A 16,804-nucleotide genomic window follows, 5' to 3' on the forward strand; every position below is an offset into this window, starting at 1 on the left:
TGGAGAGAGAGAGAGAGAAAGTGAGGAAGAGACCTTTAGTAGTAATTTAAAATTTTGCTATTTATTTCATTTCAGTTTCTGTTCAAAGCCACATGACTTTTGGCAAAGAGTCAGAAATGGCTCATGAGCCACAGGTTCCTAACCATTGGTATAATGTGTGTAACAAAGTATAACCCACAGAGAGAACAAGAAACACATACACTAGAGAGGTTTTGAGAGTTTTACGGTATATGTTCTACGTTGTGTTGTAATTACAGGAATTACATTTGTAATTGAAAAAGTGTGTAACAAAACAATTGCCTGCTGAGTCTCTCCCGAGTTTTGCTCAGTACATAGGGTAGCCTACAGTCTGAAAAAAGGGAGCTTTGCCTGGCCCTTAGTGCAGACTTGTTTTAGCTAGTTTCGTCATTATGTTGTGTTTTTTCATGTCTGTTTTGTTTTTGTTGTTTAGGCTGTGATGTAATCGTATCTTTATGTCTTATGCTGCATACAATTGCCCCTTAAGGATAATAAAGACTTACGACTACAACAACAACTTTGACATCCTCTGTCTTTGGAGAAATATTATTCACTTTTTTCAGCAAGTCAGCATCCCCTTCTGAGAATTTAGATTTAATTAGTTGAATTAATTAATCTTCAACATTCTCATTTAAACCTTCACATATGCAGAGCATGCTCTTCACTCAATCACTGATGGACTTAATTAACTAGCCTATCAGTCTGAGAGTGCGCAAGTACACAACGAGTGGATGTCGAGTGTAGTGTTTTAGTGCCGATATCAGTATTTTTATGTCATTTTCCACTAAAATCGTAAATTTTCACCTAGACAAACGTAGAATGAATGGTGAAGCCCTAAAAGGAACACTTTTTAAGTGTTCTTGGAGGTGCCTGAAATACTGTATTTCATAATGGAGACCCGCATAACTTTATATTAATGTCACGAGAACCAATACTATTAATACCATATTAATGGCAAATTTCAAGAAACCTAATGGTACTAGTTTTTATACAGTATCAGTAGTATCCTTTACCACCCACAAATAAACACAAAAACGTTTGGAAAGAGCAAATTAAAAGTCACATACAGAAGTATTTTGCTCTTGAGGCAAATGGAGAAGGCCACATAGATGAGCAAAAGCCAGCGAGCAAATGGTGCTTTTGAATTTTCCAGATTAAAGGTGGAAACACATCCACCGTAACCAAACACATTAATTGTTGCTTTATTCATTGTTACTGGTAATGGCATTGACTACCAAAATTCTGGTATTGTAACACCTGTACACCCGTTTCTGTTCTCATATATTACTTGTTCTGACACAAAACAAAAAAAAAGCAATAGACTGCTATTGACCTTATGTATTAGTGCTGGCTGATATGGCAAAAAAAAACAAAAAACAAAAAAAGAGCCAATGATGGACTTGGAAGGCACATAGATTGATTGCTTGAAATTATACCAAGAGCAGAAAGACAAAAGCTGAAAGATAGGTGTGTACCTGTCACCGAGAAGGACACTAAAGGCAAGCTAAAACCAGATGAGGAAATGATAAAATACTTCAACCTGGGTCTTGCTTTCAAAATTTTGCTATCATGATATCTGTTTCTAAATTTTCTGATTTAATTTTCATGCCTCCAGGTCACAGGGAGTGCTGCTCTTCAACACGCAAAGGTCAAAGGATAATTTCCATCAGTTGAATCCAATAAGCAATTAAAAAATGGCCTTTCAAAACAACACATATACCACAGCTGACTACAGCTATATATATTTAATAATAGATGAAATTAAACAACTATCACAACATTTCAGCTATAATAGTCCCTTTCAAACTTATTTTGCATTGCTCATATACTTTTAACTTTACTGGCTGGCAGTCTTTTGTCTTGTTTAAGTCATTTTAGGATCTTGTTTCTTCAGTTTAAAAGCATTCTTCATGTGTTTTCCTTATTGGAACATCTACATTCAAAATCATTTGTATTTATAAAGTTAAAACTGGCTATAAACAAATTACCAAAGATATTCTCATTTGTGATTGATTGGTGGTGTGAATATGACTAACAAACATTATGTAGGGCTGGGGTTAGACCTGTCACAATTATTTTAGACCACAATCATTTTACATAATTGTTAGGTTGCACATTAATGTTTGCATCCAAACATCAAGAGGATTTTCAGTCAGTGTTAGAAAAGGAAAAATACAAGTACAAACAGAAAACAAATCAGGTCCATCATTTGGGGTAAAGATTTTTTTTTCCTGGGAAAATGGAAAACCCTGCACACATACACACATGCACATACAATACTTGGAGACATAGAGACATGCTAACTTTTAAAAACAAAACCAAGTGGGCCTGCACCATGGTTTTAGAATAAGCTTTTTAAAATATATCTATGTGTGGCAGAGAGAGAGTTTGTGGCAAAAAATGAGCAAAAAAAAAGAAAAAACAGACAAATTATTAATCATTATTATATGTAAATTAATTGATGTCTAAAATTTTATGATTGTGACAGCCCTGGCCAATGCAGTATTTTAGATTATGTGCAGAACATAAAATGAAAACATCAGCATCAACTTGTCACTGTGCTGAAAGGCCCTACTTTCATCACTTTGTGGATCCAACTTTTGTAGACTGCAGCCTTAGACCTTTGTGTTTGACAGAAGCACTGACAGGAGGCTATATGAAGCTCTAAAGTGAAGCAAGTGATGAAATTATCGATAAATCAATTGTCATCATCACAAAAAATGGAAAAAACTGAAACAGTCCCCTAACACAAGCCACCACAAATCATGGTCAATTTTGGTCACCGTTTTTTTCCCCTTTTCTTACTTCAAATTCGGACTAAAAACAAACAAAGTACATGGCTGGGAAAAATGACAGTAACTTGGAAAATTCATTTTGTCTCAGCCACCTGTGACCTCAGAAAGTTATTTTCATTCCCAAATAAAATCTTAATGGAAAATGCCCACATGTTGTTAGCACAGACACTTGAGGCTAGTTACAGTAATACTGTAGACCTGTTGCAGTATGTGCCAAAAGGCATGATGCTATTATATGGAGGTGTTGGCCAAAGACAACAACAAGACAACAGCAGAGAATGTACATGCAGAGCAAAGCTTCTGAGCCAACCAGTACACCCAAGTGCAAAAGTCCCAAGGAAAACACACAGCAGGAGACTCCCAGCGTAGCAGCGTGGGAGTGAAACAGCAGCTATCAGCACACATCAACTCAATTCTCTGACACACACACACACACACACACACACACACACACACACACACACACAAAAAAAATTGCCCATCTCTAGAAACTTAAAAATGCAAACTTGGTGCACGCAACTCAAACACCTCAAAATCATAGTCTTCTTTGAGCTCAGAGACTCTGATCCTAATCAAGCCCAGACCAGAGCAGGCATGTAAAAGATAACATTAGTAGACTCACGGTTTTGAAGTCGCGGTGGCTGCACTCCTGGCCTTGGTAGCGACAATAGAGCATCATTTCTTTCAGGTCATGGCCAACTCTCTCAATGAACTCCTTCATGTTGAAGGCCTTGGGCCTGTAGGCAGTAAAGTTGGCTCTGTCCTGGAGGAAAGCTAACACATCAGCCTCAGCCAAGTCAGGCTGAGGAATTGCCAGGTGAACATCCAGCAGGTCCAGCAATTCTCCAGCATGGTACAGGTCATTGCGTGTGAGGTGGCTGAAGCGGTAAGCATTGAGGTTACAAATGGTGACAGCAGGGAAGACCAGGCTGCCCGACACCACAGCTTCCACGCTGGTCACGTGAGGGTAGGAAAGGAAATAAGCCAGGCGCTCAGCACTCTCCAGAGCCAATAGTCCCAGGCAGGCCAGTAGAGCCACAGCCCAGAGCAGGCGGCGTGCAGTGGGCTGACCGTAAGGGAAGATGAAGCGCAAGCCATGTAGTGTGCTGGTGTGAGCAAAGGCCTGCCAGGAGGTGGGGCGCAGGCTGGAGCTCTCCTGGCTCCCCTCACTGCCACATCTCTCCTTCAGATCCATCATCAGCCCTCCAGCCCCTCAGCCAAGGAGCCCCCAATGCATTCACACCTGCACACAGAGAAAGAAAGTCAATGAATGTCCTGGATTCACAACCCAGTATCATCCACTGTATTGATGGGCAGAAAGAGAGGAGGAGGGTGGCCAGAGACAGAGGCAGACACCTGCAGCAGACAGTTGCCGGCAAACACTGACAGAGAGCAGAAGACACATACAGCCAAAGTGGCACCACAGAGAGACGGCAATTTTAAAGCCTCACCACAACAGACTTGAGAGAGGAAGTACACATAAAGAAGGCAGAGACCTCCACACCCCCAGCAACTACTCCAGAGAAAGAAGAGAGAGAGGAAAAAAGCAGAGAGGAGGAGAGAAAGAGGAGAAAAGATGCTCCCTCAGGGCATCCCTCTCTTCCCCACCCCCACTCTCAATCACTCACTTGAGCTGAGAGTTACTGTGGATACCAGCCTGCCTGTGGCTCCTACAGCCCTACCACACACACGCACACACACCAAAAATTTTTTTTAAATCCCCATCGCTCTCTGACTGTTCATTTTCATTGGCCAAATTTCCAGAGGTATGTCCACTGTGACAGAGAGCGAGAGGGGAGAATCACTTAAGCAAGCCAATCAAAGCTGCCTCTATGTATTTCACATCACTACTTTGCACTCATTTCCATTCAATCACACACACACACACAAACTCACTCACACACTGTGCAGTCACACAGACCTGCGTACACACATCCAGGTTTCTCAGGATCTCCCCTGCCCCAACTAATGACAAGCCTAAGCACCTCTCGTTCAGCCTAGCGAGATGACATCCAGCCAGCCGTGTGTGTAAGTCTGAGAGCACGCGTGTGTGTATGTGTGTGTGTGTGTGTGTGTGTGTGTATGTGTGTGTGTGTGTGTGTGTGTGCGTGCAAAAGAGAGAGAGGGAGAGAGGGGAAAGAGTGAGGGAGGGAGTCAGGGAGGGACAGAGAGAGAGAGAGAGAGAGAGCCGCTGATGATCAGAGCCGCTGGTTAGTCTTGCATGCCGATCCAAACTCCTCCCGTTTTCCTCTGGCCAGATACATCCGCTTTCCCTCCTCTTCCCAGCTCATCTGTGGCGGCGGCGAACAACAGCAGAGCCAGGAGAGACGGGAGAGCTGAGAGAGACGAGAGGCGCACACACCAACACACATGCTCGCGTAAAGAGAGAGAGAGAGAGAGGGAGAGAGAGAGAGAAAGAGAGACAGAGTGAGTGCGAGAGAGAGCGAGAGAGAGAGGAGGGCAGACGACGCACAAACGCTCTCCTCGCTCGTTCTCTCCACAGCAAAGCAAAGTCTCTTATTGAATCTGTTTCTATCCCCCCTCCCCCTCAGCCCCCTCCTCCACCAACACCACAACTACCCTTGCTCTCATTTGTCTTTCAGCTCGCCTGCTTTCATATTTCCACATCTCATCACCACAAACAGAGTGATGGATGGATGCGAGACAGAGATTGTCGGGGAGACGGATGGTACGGAGAAAGTGGTGGTGGTGCTATAGGTGGCATGTGAAGTGAACGAGAAGTAAAGATGGACAAATTGAAGGAGGGAGATGGTGGCTGAAGGGGAGATAAGCAAAAAAAAAAAAAAAACAACATAAAATACATAAATAAACAAATTAATCATTAAGAAAAACACATACAAACACATGAAGGAAGAAAAAATAGCAAAAAAGACAGAGCACTTGAAAGTGTGGTCTCCACATCCATATCTATCTTATGATAAGCAATGTGCCTGGCAGGCACATTGGCTGCACAGCAGTGTCACAGAGAAAAAAGTAGACACATAATGTCATCCATGGGAGAGGGTCATAGATATAAATGGAAAAATAAGGAAGAAGACATTTGTCATGTAATAAAACACTGGGACTATGGAACTATATTAAGGTGTATGCACATGTAATTGTATGAATTATGAGCTATTTGTGAAGAGTGGAGTGTTTATTAGTCAAAAACTGGCAACGAGAGAGAAAAGTGGCTGCATGTGAATAGATGCAGTAAGACAGGAGAAGACAGGGGTGAGAAGGAAAGGGGGGAAGAGTGTGAGAGTGTTAAAAGAGATTAAGTGGGAAAACAAGAGGAAATAGCCTGCACAAGGAAAACTGGAAACTGCATTCAACAGAAATAGGCAGGTTGTCGATGAGAGCTTGGGCCATATGCTACTGTGATATATTCACCAACTCAGAATGTGGGGGTGTAGTAATTTAATATGCCTCATCACTTCCAGTTACATAAAGAACTTGGAAACTTGTTGAATTGCATTATGGCAGATCTGGTAGAAAATAATAGTAAGTGCTTGTAAGGTTGTAACATGTTAACTCTTGGGGTTAGTGGGCACGACATGAACCATTACAGGGTTAGGGGTTCAATTACTTCGGGAGCCACACATGCTAGTATATGATGGTAATGTGAGAAGAACATCAAATCTGCCACAATTGAGATACAACAGATTTGTCAGATTTTTGTTTTTGTTTTTTTTTGTTTGTTTGTTTTTACCAAATTACGCAGTGTTTCTCAACTAACATGAATCAAAACTTGAGAAAAATACAAAATTGTCTCCTGAACAGCAGCAAACAAGCAAGCACACTGTCCTGAGAAAGGTGGTCTCAACAAGAATGGCTACTATAGATGGATATCAGCTGTTCATTTGATCAATACTTGAAAGTGAAGTAGGTAAACTGGTTCACAATGATATCAGTCCTAACTATGTACTAACCATAGCCACAATTTTTCCTTGATTCACTGTGGTAATTATATGACACTAACACAGTATAAATGTTAATGTATGGTTGAACGTCAAAATATCCGCATAGGTATGGTATTGATGTCCATGATGTGTAGATCTCCAAAAATGGAAGACATAAGGCAACATAAGCAACCATAAGAAGTGTTAGTGGTCCATTTGAGCCCCTTAAAATATACTCCTACATTTTTCCTGGTTGATTTCTGCTGATAATGAAGACAAGATACAGGTACAAGAGAAGTAAGCTGAGGAGATTCACAGATATGGTTATTTGTACTACAGCTCATGCCCAAATTATAAAGACTGCCAGATGTTACTAAATACATAGCAAGATCTATGCCAAAATATCAGTTTGGAAACCACCAAGTGGGTCCATCGGTGGGCGATCAGTGCATGAATAAATTCATGCAATTAATTGCAATGTTATTTAAATCTCAATATGGCCAAGTGAAATACCAGAATCACAGGAGCTGCATTTTTTTGAGAAAGGCAAAACATGTGAGAATCCCCTAATAAATGAAGTGTGGTGATGCTACAGAGATGCCCTGGCCTACAAGTTTGAGGTGTCTATGCTCACATTCATGATGATGGCTGAATTTCAGCAAATAATTGTGACCACAAGTGAAGAAAGTTGTGGTTTGTGAGGATTGAGCATATCTTGAATGCTCAGTTAAATTAATTTATTTGCTAATTCCTAAATGACTTAAGCCTGAGTTATGCTGGATTTAGGTTAACCAATGCTTAGCCAATAATTAAATTCACCAAAGCAAGAAAGATTACAACAGTGTGACTATGAAACTAACAAGGGAAATGCTGACCACATGTAGCCTTCATTTTATTTCTGGTTAGAATAAGGAATATGCAAGCTCATACAGCTCACAGATGAGAAGATCGCTACACTAATCACACACAGTGACAGCACTGAGGTTTTTTTTTTTTTGTCAGGACATCAAGATGAGTTTGTCTGTGGAGAAGAAACGTCATGTCTCCCTCTGATGGCTGTGATAAAAGCTCACTGTGAATGGCTTGACTTCTCCATAGGGAACTTGATATTAATTTGTATTTCAGAGTTCTATAGCTGGAACAATTCCTATTTGCCATGGTTGAGTGAATTCCCTTGTATTGGGTCACGGTTCGGTATGTTTTCAGCACAGAGGGAGAGAAGTGCCTGTGCCTAAAGTTGTCTTGAGAAATAAAACCTCTATTCTATCCTTACAAAAGCAAAATAATTTGAAATATAAAATATAGTGAATAATAAACTGCATGAACTATAGTAGGATAATCATTTTTGACTGTGTAGGCCTGAAAGCTATGACCTACATAAAAGTCATCAAACATGAAATATTCATCTTTAGTAGCCCACAAACATTTACAATGAGCAATAAAACATTGTTTTTATATGGAAATGGAATTAGGTTTTTTAGTTGTTTTTTTTTTTGGAAATGTTCCATTCCGACAGAATATAACAAATTAAACAAGGGGTTTACTTACATATAAAGCAATCCTTCTTTATTGTTTGTAATTACGTGCAGGCTGCCCAAGATCTGCCCAAGTTTTTATTGCAGTGAATTTTATTATAAATTGTAGTTTATGATCTTGTCTTTTAAAAATGACTGTCTAGTAATTCATACAGTTGATTGTCCATGAAATGTTATTGAATAGTGAAGAATGGATGGAGATTTTCTCAGAAATTAATGCACTCAGTCCCCCTTACCCACAACCAAACTTCATCTAGAGTTGTAATTAACAGCTTAAATAATCTCTCCTGCAAACGGTAACATTATCGCCTACATGGGCATGGCAGTAAAGACAGATTATATTGGTTTTCTGTTGTCTAGTTATGGGAGATTTGCTCATAAATCAGAATTTGATGAACTGTACAATGTTGGCTTAAGGACCAGAAAAATTACTAACATGCTATATGCCATTCTTAACAGGGATTTTTCAACAACTAAGTGGGACTGAAAGTCACAGTGCAAATACAAATACAAATAATAGTGAAAAAAAAAAAAAAACACCTGTTTTTTTTGGTTTTGTGTTTTTTTTGTTTTTTTTTTTCATTTGACTTTTGGCAAAAAAGTAATTGCTGAATGACACCAGGGTTAAGATAAGATACAGCTTCCATGCACTGCAGGGGTTAGCCACAGTTTAGCAGGCTTGAACTCACACAAACGCAGCTCTTGCAGCACTGTTGGCTGCTCTGTGCTCTGAATGCAGTGCACACTGCTCATAAAGATGGGTCAATATACAGTTCTGCGTCAAAATGCCGCCACAGCTACACCATAGGTTTTTGTGGCTCCTGTGTAGAGGCTGTCACAGTAGCTTATGTGCACCTCTCCAGAAATATTATTTAACTATTGGCCCTTTTACCAAGGCGTGCCATGCCATGAAGGCTATTCCATGGCTTCTGAAATCATTTCCACTGGCAACAGCACAGTAATACGTTAAGTTCCTGGAACCTGATTTAATCACTGCTGGAGAAGTGACGATAGTTACAGGAACTTTTAGGAGAAAATAGAGGGGCCATCGTATGATTGGCCTAAGCAGTGTCTTGGCAACACTTCTTGAATATGCAGTATGAGAGCACAACAACACAAAGCAGCCAGCAGAAAATAAACTGCGAAAGAAAGGGTTAAACAATGCAAACTGCAAGTTGTTCTAACAGGTCTAAGCCCTGATCAGTACTTGGGGAAAGTAAAGTATCTATCTTGAATGCATCATGAACACAGTTTAACAAACAACATGCTGGTAATGTCGGAGTGCTGCTGCTGTCTGGGGGCAGAGAGCAGAACATGAAAGGAAAATGGTCTCCTCACAGTGGCTCGCAATGCAGCAGCGGCTGGAGGAGGCAGCTTTTCTCCCCCAGGCAGAACGAGGCAGAGCCACCCCCTGCTCGCCAGAGAAAAACGCTGTAAAAAGTGTCAGAGGATGATGTAGTCTGTCACGAGGCAGGGGTTAAGATAGGGTAGCATTATGCTTCATGACTGTTTTGATGCTGACTTGACTTTTAATTGACATCTTATAGTATTAAGTGGGATCTCAACTTGCCTAAAAAAAAAATAGAGATCTAAGCCTATAATCAAATATTATAGATCAGTGATAAGAATGAAAAAAGTATTTAAAAAAAGAAATCACTGCATCAGCAGGGCATCAAGTGCACAGCCAAACAGTATAGAAAAAAATAAAGTAAAACTACAACAAAGTTAATCCTTGTGCTCCTATTCTTCACAATTGGTTCTCCATACAGTGGAAAAGGAAACAAAAGGTAGGCTCTGAAGTTTCTGTTCAGGGTTCTGGCTCTTCTGTCACTCAAGTTTACAAGTAGATAAATGTTTGTTATGTTTATTTAATATACACTAATCACAAAAAGTTAGGGATATTCGGCTTTCGGGTGAAATTTCAGGATGAAGCTAAAATGCATTATAACCTTTACAGGTGAACTTAATGTGACCTTCTGTAAACTTTTGAATGCACATGTCCAACTGTTCAATGTTTCAGTACTTTTTGCACAAGTTGCTGTTCTCTAACAAGGAGTTTAACGGCAAAATTCACATCAGGTGTTTGATGCTCCAGCTCATCGAGGTCATATCATTAGGGAATGGCTACTGGAGACTGGGGTACCTCAAATGGAGTGGCCTGCACTTTCTCAGACCTGAATCCCATAGAAAACCTATGGGATCAGCTGAGTCGCCGTGTAGAGACTCGGAGCTCTGTACCGCAGAACCTCAATGTCCTGAGGGCCGCACTTCAAGAAGAGTGGGATGCCATGCCTCAGCAGACAATAAGTCGACTTGTGAACAGCATGAGACGTCGTTATCAAGCTGTAATTGATGCTCAAGGGCACATGACAAGTTATTGACACTGACATTTTTTGTTGTGGTATATCCACCACTGTTGTTGGCTTTGGTTTCAAGAAATTGTTTGAGATGAGGAAATCACCAGTGTATGCTTCTACTTAAATGCCCTACTTTCATGATATAATATCACTGTAGCGTGAACGTTTTACATTTTCCATAAATTTCACCCAAAAGCCAAATATCCCTAACTTTTTGTGAGTAGTGTATGTTGCTTTTTAAAAAGCAGAGGAATTTGTATTATTATTATTATCCTCATTAAATAATTCATGACAATTTTAACTGCACTAGTAATTAGGCTGTGCAGATTTTAGGGACACTTTAGGGTCATGTGACAAATGATGGTACTATGATGGTAAAAACTGCATCACAATAAGCAATAATACAAAAGTATACAATGAGGTCAATGATAAAAAAAAATCTATACATAAATAACGTAAGTAAATGTATTGTTGTTTATTATAAATGAATATTCATGGAAAACATGAGGGTAATTACTAGAATATGGTTAATAATAGTAATTCTGTTTATTTTTATTACCACTCTGACAAATACTGACATGTGACAGTTTACATGTTTACATGTGACACCTGTTTACCTATGCAGACCTCAAGATGCTGCAGGTGGCCACGTAAAGCTTGGCTGATTTCAAAGGTCCCTCACACAATATAATGGTTAATGTTCACTAGGAATTAATATGCATTATAAAGGAAAACAACAGATGGTTCAGGTACTCAGCTCTGATCAGCAAATGGCCACAAGAGGCTATAATAGGGTTCACGGCTATAATGGCTCTTTTTAAGATAATAGATGTTTTGGAATAATGACTGCTTATCTAGCTAAGGACAAATGACTCAGCTGAAAAACTACACTGTGCATTTACAGCTATAAAAGGAACATTTATCTATTAAGTTTATTTTGGACTTGGTGATACTAAAACCAATTTTATTAAGAGAGCTACAGGCTATGTGAATTAGGGAGCTCAAAACTTGTGTCACACCAACAAAAGAAAATGGAACAACAATAGTAATTTGCACGCATACCCCACATTTTTAAATGTGGCTGCTGCCGTCCAAGGCAGTCGTCTAGTGTTACCATAAAAAAGTAACATGGAAAGTAATTACACTCAGCAAGTGTCAAATCAGAAGCACAAGCAGAGCATGATGGCTTGAAACTAAACATCTGTAACACTATCTTTGTAGGAATTTGAGCTAAATGTCACTTTCAAAAACGGTCAGAGCCAGAAAGACAACAAAAGAGTTTGTTAAGTAAGCTAGAAAGACAATGCTGGCATTGTTCAGAAGCAACCAATTTGGTACCCTGGACAAGATTTCACCTGGTCCCCCTTGCATTGCAGAAACTGCTACATTGCATTACGTCTTTGAGACTATTTTTGCCCCAAACGTAACAAGGGCTTATGAAATAAGGGCTTCATTCTTATATGTCATATCTTACATATACAATAAGAAAACAAGGGTATTGCACAAATTACCTTATCCATACCCTGCCTTACAGGGGTTCTTGATCTTGCACTGGTGGCCTGTGCTGAGGTGGGGTTGTCTGCAGGTGGCCAGGATGTGCAGGGGTGGGTATTGCTGAAATATTTCAGAAGAGACTCTGAGAGGAAGTGTCCATTGTGTGTTACATAAAATAATATATATTTATATATACATAATATATAATAAAATAATAAACAAGCAGAAGAAATCCAGCCATATCTTGGCACCTAATTCACATCATAGCACATAACACTCAACACAAACCGCAGGAGTAATTACATCTACTCATGCACAAAAATTGACTCAGTGAGCACTGCTCCCACATCACGTATGCTGTTTGCCAAGACCATACAGTCCCGAAAATGTAAAGGCTTAGAACTGTTAGAGAGCATGTTCATCAAGGAAAAGGAATTTGAATGACTATTACAAGCAGAGCTAACATAGTATAGCTAGAAAGCCAATGTTAGATAATAGAAATTTAAGCTTGGTGTAAGTCCTGTTGCACAAATTCTCTATGTTCATGATGTATAATTGATCACTCAGAATTGATTTCATAATTTCATAATTTCATACAATAAATAAATAATACATAAATAAATTCATGCAATAAATAAATAATTCACCAGATGTAAGGATAAAACTTAAATATGATGTGATTTAATGTGCAGTAAATGTATTTATTACAGTTCATATAAAATAAGGCCCACTCAGGCAAAGGGTCAGCCAGGCAATACATCTGGGTCCTTTCTCAAAAAACCAGGAAGTGTTGCACCTGGTAAACGGTGGTTTTCATGTGATTCATGTGAATTCATGTGATTCAACTGTATTGCATTAAAAGTCATGGAGCCAAAGCAGACAATCAGAGACTTTTGAGAGACCGTCAGGGACTCAAGAACCTGTTTTCATAACAACGAGGTTTCACTTGTAAAATGTACTTAGTTTTATATTCGAGCGAAGCGCCATTTGTACTTAATTTGTTTCCATGTCATGATGTGTTGTATAATTTGACTTATTTTGCATTGTGTTCATTCACAAATGTAGTTCTCAGGGCGTGATGAAGGCGTGCCTACGTGACAGTTGACGCATCAGAGCAACAAGACGGGCTGGTCGTTTCAACGAACCGATTTCAGGTGTTACAGTAGAGAGGGCTCACAAACACACACACTACTGCCCAGCAAACTTAATGTTAAACATCGATAAAGACACTGCTTATTCCTCAAAATTACATTGTAGGTTATTCCTCAGGTAGATTAAGCAACTGTCGGCGTTCATTTTGCCTAAATTAAAGCTGAACCGAAAAATCTAGCTAATTTAACGGACGTTAGCATTCGACAGGACGGCTAGACTCGGCTCCAACGGCAGCTGCTAAAAACAATTAAACAAACAACTAAAATAAATTGTTTATCTCACAACAGACCCCCACCTACTTTGTTCCATTTTTCTTGTCTTCTCTTTCGTCCTCAGGCATGGTAGGGCTTTGGTCGTTTTTAAAAGATAGCTAACTAAATGCTGCGTTCATCCGCATCACCTGACAGTGACAGTTAGACAGGCGGGCACGCAGTGTGCACGAGCCCCAGAGATAGGTAACTTTATTTATTTATTTATTTATTTATTTATTTAACTGTGTTTTGCCTGTACAACACTGCATTTTTATTTTTTTATTCCCCCATTTATATTTTTCTCTCTTCCTTCTCTATGCCTAGGCCCAGTTATATTTTAGAGTTTATAGTTTGCGTGGTTAACATCATAAAAGACTGGCAAAAATTCTCTCTTTTCTTGCTAAATGTTACCTTTGCAAAGATGAAGATAAAATGATAACAACAGCTAAATGCTGAGAAATCGCAGAAAAAGTTGAGGTTTTCATAGGCAGTTTTAAGCTCAGTTATACAGTCTATCAAGGTCTCCTAATTTGGATGTGTATAAAATTTGGACTTTTAATTATAGTGCCAACATTGAGCTGACTGGGATCATATTGATTTGGCAGTGTTTAAACACCATTATTAACCGCTCAGAAGAAGAATAAAAAAAAAAACTTGTGTGAAATGGCACAATTTGAGAAAAGACAGAAGGAGCAGAAAAAGAACAACATGGCCATTTGGCAGCATTTAGTGTAGATACAAAGCATCTTGGTGCAGTGTGTTGACTGGGGATATTAACATGGCCACAGGAGGTCAGAGAGGTTGACCATTAGTGAATCTCTGTAAGAAAATAGTGATAATGGAATCATCCATGGAGTGGGTGGTGAGGCTACAGTGAGAGTGTAATACTGGCAATCCAAAGCAAATGCACACCCTCACTTGTTTTAAATAACATGAAACTATCCTCAAAGTATTAAAGAAAAACCCTTAAATACTTGAAAACCGAAAAACAAACTGGAGCCTCTAAAAATGTAAAGTTTACTGACTTGAAAATGAACCAAAATAGCAGCATAAACAGTGTCTTTTTTGTTGTTTTGTTTTTTTAATGGAAAAAAAAAACACGTATCATTATTAATAGAATCTACACTCAGTGGCCACTGTACAATCGAATGCAGTTTAATGAAGCATCTCTGCCATAAATTCTACCTTTTAACAGAGTTTACTATGTTCATTTTTTGTTTGCATTGTGGAGAATGTTTAAATTGAATATGTTTATACACATGAGAGGGACAGAATAGTAGAAACACCTCTCTATAAAATGCAGTCCAGTACAACAGCACCACTAACTATGAGCTCAATGCCAAACATAGAACTGAATGAACACCTCTGTTACTGTGACAAAAAGAAAACCTGAGCATTATAGGCAGCAGAAAAGGAAACTTTATGGAAAACAGTTGTATTGTATTGTACTGTATTGTATTGTATTAGATTGTACATTTGGACCTAATAAAGTGGCAGCTGAGTTTATGTCCCTCTAAGGTAGTTGTCCATCACTTTTCATGGACTACATTATGCACTTATACATTTTGTGTGGCAATGCTAGTGGGAATATTAAAATATAAAAGAGAAAAAGAAAACAAAACACACACACTCACAAGAAAAAACACAATAACTAAAAATACAACAAAAAGGGACCACTGATTGAAACAACTGCGACTGAGGTTGATAGCTGAAATGGAGGGCTTTCTCTCCTCTGTCTCTCTCTCCCTCACGCAGGCATGCACACACACACATACACACACAGGCACGCACAGTGTGTCAGTCAATCACAGAATCTCTCTCCCAGATGCAATTGACTGCAGTCCCAGACAGCTGCAGGGTTTGCTGCTTCCTTAACAACTTAATTAAGCAAATCTCGCCTTTTTCCACTGAGGTAATGAGCATAGTTTTACAGGGATTAGCAGTCTCCGGGGTTGAAGATAAGTCTTTATTATATTTCTGTGCTTAGCAAACTTGATCCGTCTTGAGAGGACTTAAGTCTATACACCCATCCAACTTTCCATCCATGACATTCTTAAAGAGGGTGCCTTGTTAACCTTTCCATATTCTTCTCTTTTTAATATCTAGGGTATTAACCGTGAATGCCTACATACTGCAGGTTTATTCCTCTTGGTGTCAGGTAAAGACAGAAATTTGCCATGGTGACTTGGATTAAATTTGTCAGGGTAACCGGCTCTAACGCAGCTAAAGTTGTAAAGTTTAGAAGGATGTCGTGCAAAAGTCATATCAAAATTGTAAATATTACGCAGCCACTATAGGTAAAAATACAAATCACAGAAAAAAGGTCCATGCTACAACAGATTAAAAATGTTTAGTACCACATATACACTAAAACCCTATGAAGGAACATAATAAGAGATTAAATGAAATAACTACTGTATGACAAAGATATTACAAGAATGTCACAGTGATTTTTCATGTAGGAAACCTCTGTAATGATGATCCCTCTCAATCTGACAATTCATTTTTTTTAATGCAATTTTTTGTCATGTATGTCCTGTTTTTGTTGTTGTTGTTGTTGTTGTTGTTGTTTACTAATTTGTGTGAATTTTGTAATTGCACTCATCTGCCCTGTCTGTTTTTGATTGTTTTGATCTTTCAAGCTCTGAAGTGCATTGGGTTTGACAAATAAAATTCAGGATTATGAATTTATTAAATTGCATTGACCCATTTTTTGAGTTCTTACACAGCACGGTGACTGGAAATCAATCAGTTGCTTATCGCCACAACGCACTGAAAAGGTCAAGTCATCAGTTGTCCATCTGTCACTGGAGGAAATGACTGTGATCATCAGTATTGTGAATTAGGCTACGTCCCTTGTTGCTGCTTCTATTCTACCGAATGACCTTCTTACCTAAACATAGACTTTTACAATGAAGTTGGATAGGCAATTTTTTTTTCATCCATTGTAAGCTCTTAAATGTTCACCAGAGACAGATTCAGCAGCCTATTAAAAAGAAAAAGAAAAAAGCCAGGTACTGGATATTTCTCAGGCCTCTCCATCCAAATCTCGGAGAATTAACTTTACTTTACATCAGAGATGAGAAAGTTCCCTTTACCCCAAGGCCCCTAAACCCAAGTAAACCACAGATGAGAATAAAAGCCTGACATTTTCTCCTTTTTTTCTTGGTAAGAAGGCACTTCTGATATGCTGTAGGAGACTGAAAGAGTAATTACACTTTCCATCTATCTTAATGGATTATGAAAAATAATAAGTTCTTTCGAGGAGATAATTAGGATATGTAAGTACCAGAGTTGGCA

General features: G+C 39.0%; 1 protein-coding gene across 1 annotated transcript in view; it reads right to left on the bottom strand.

Moving 5' to 3' along the window:
* Positions 1-13,598, bottom strand: part of asic2 (acid-sensing (proton-gated) ion channel 2) — a 393,118-nt gene extending 379,520 nt beyond the window's left edge. Inside the window, exons 1-3 of the mRNA XM_030058742.1 lie at positions 13,553-13,598; positions 12,119-12,221; positions 3,436-4,056 (exon numbers count right to left, since the gene is read on the bottom strand). Of these exons, the coding sequence (XP_029914602.1) occupies positions 3,436-4,011 (576 nt within the window). The 5' untranslated portion in view covers positions 4,012-4,056; positions 12,119-12,221; positions 13,553-13,598. The remainder of the gene's footprint in view (positions 1-3,435; positions 4,057-12,118; positions 12,222-13,552) is intronic.
* Between the last annotated feature and the right edge of the window lie 3,206 nt (positions 13,599-16,804).

This window comes from Myripristis murdjan, chromosome 8 (genome assembly GCF_902150065.1).
Source record: "Myripristis murdjan chromosome 8, fMyrMur1.1, whole genome shotgun sequence".
NCBI lineage: Eukaryota > Metazoa > Chordata > Actinopteri > Holocentriformes > Holocentridae > Myripristis > Myripristis murdjan.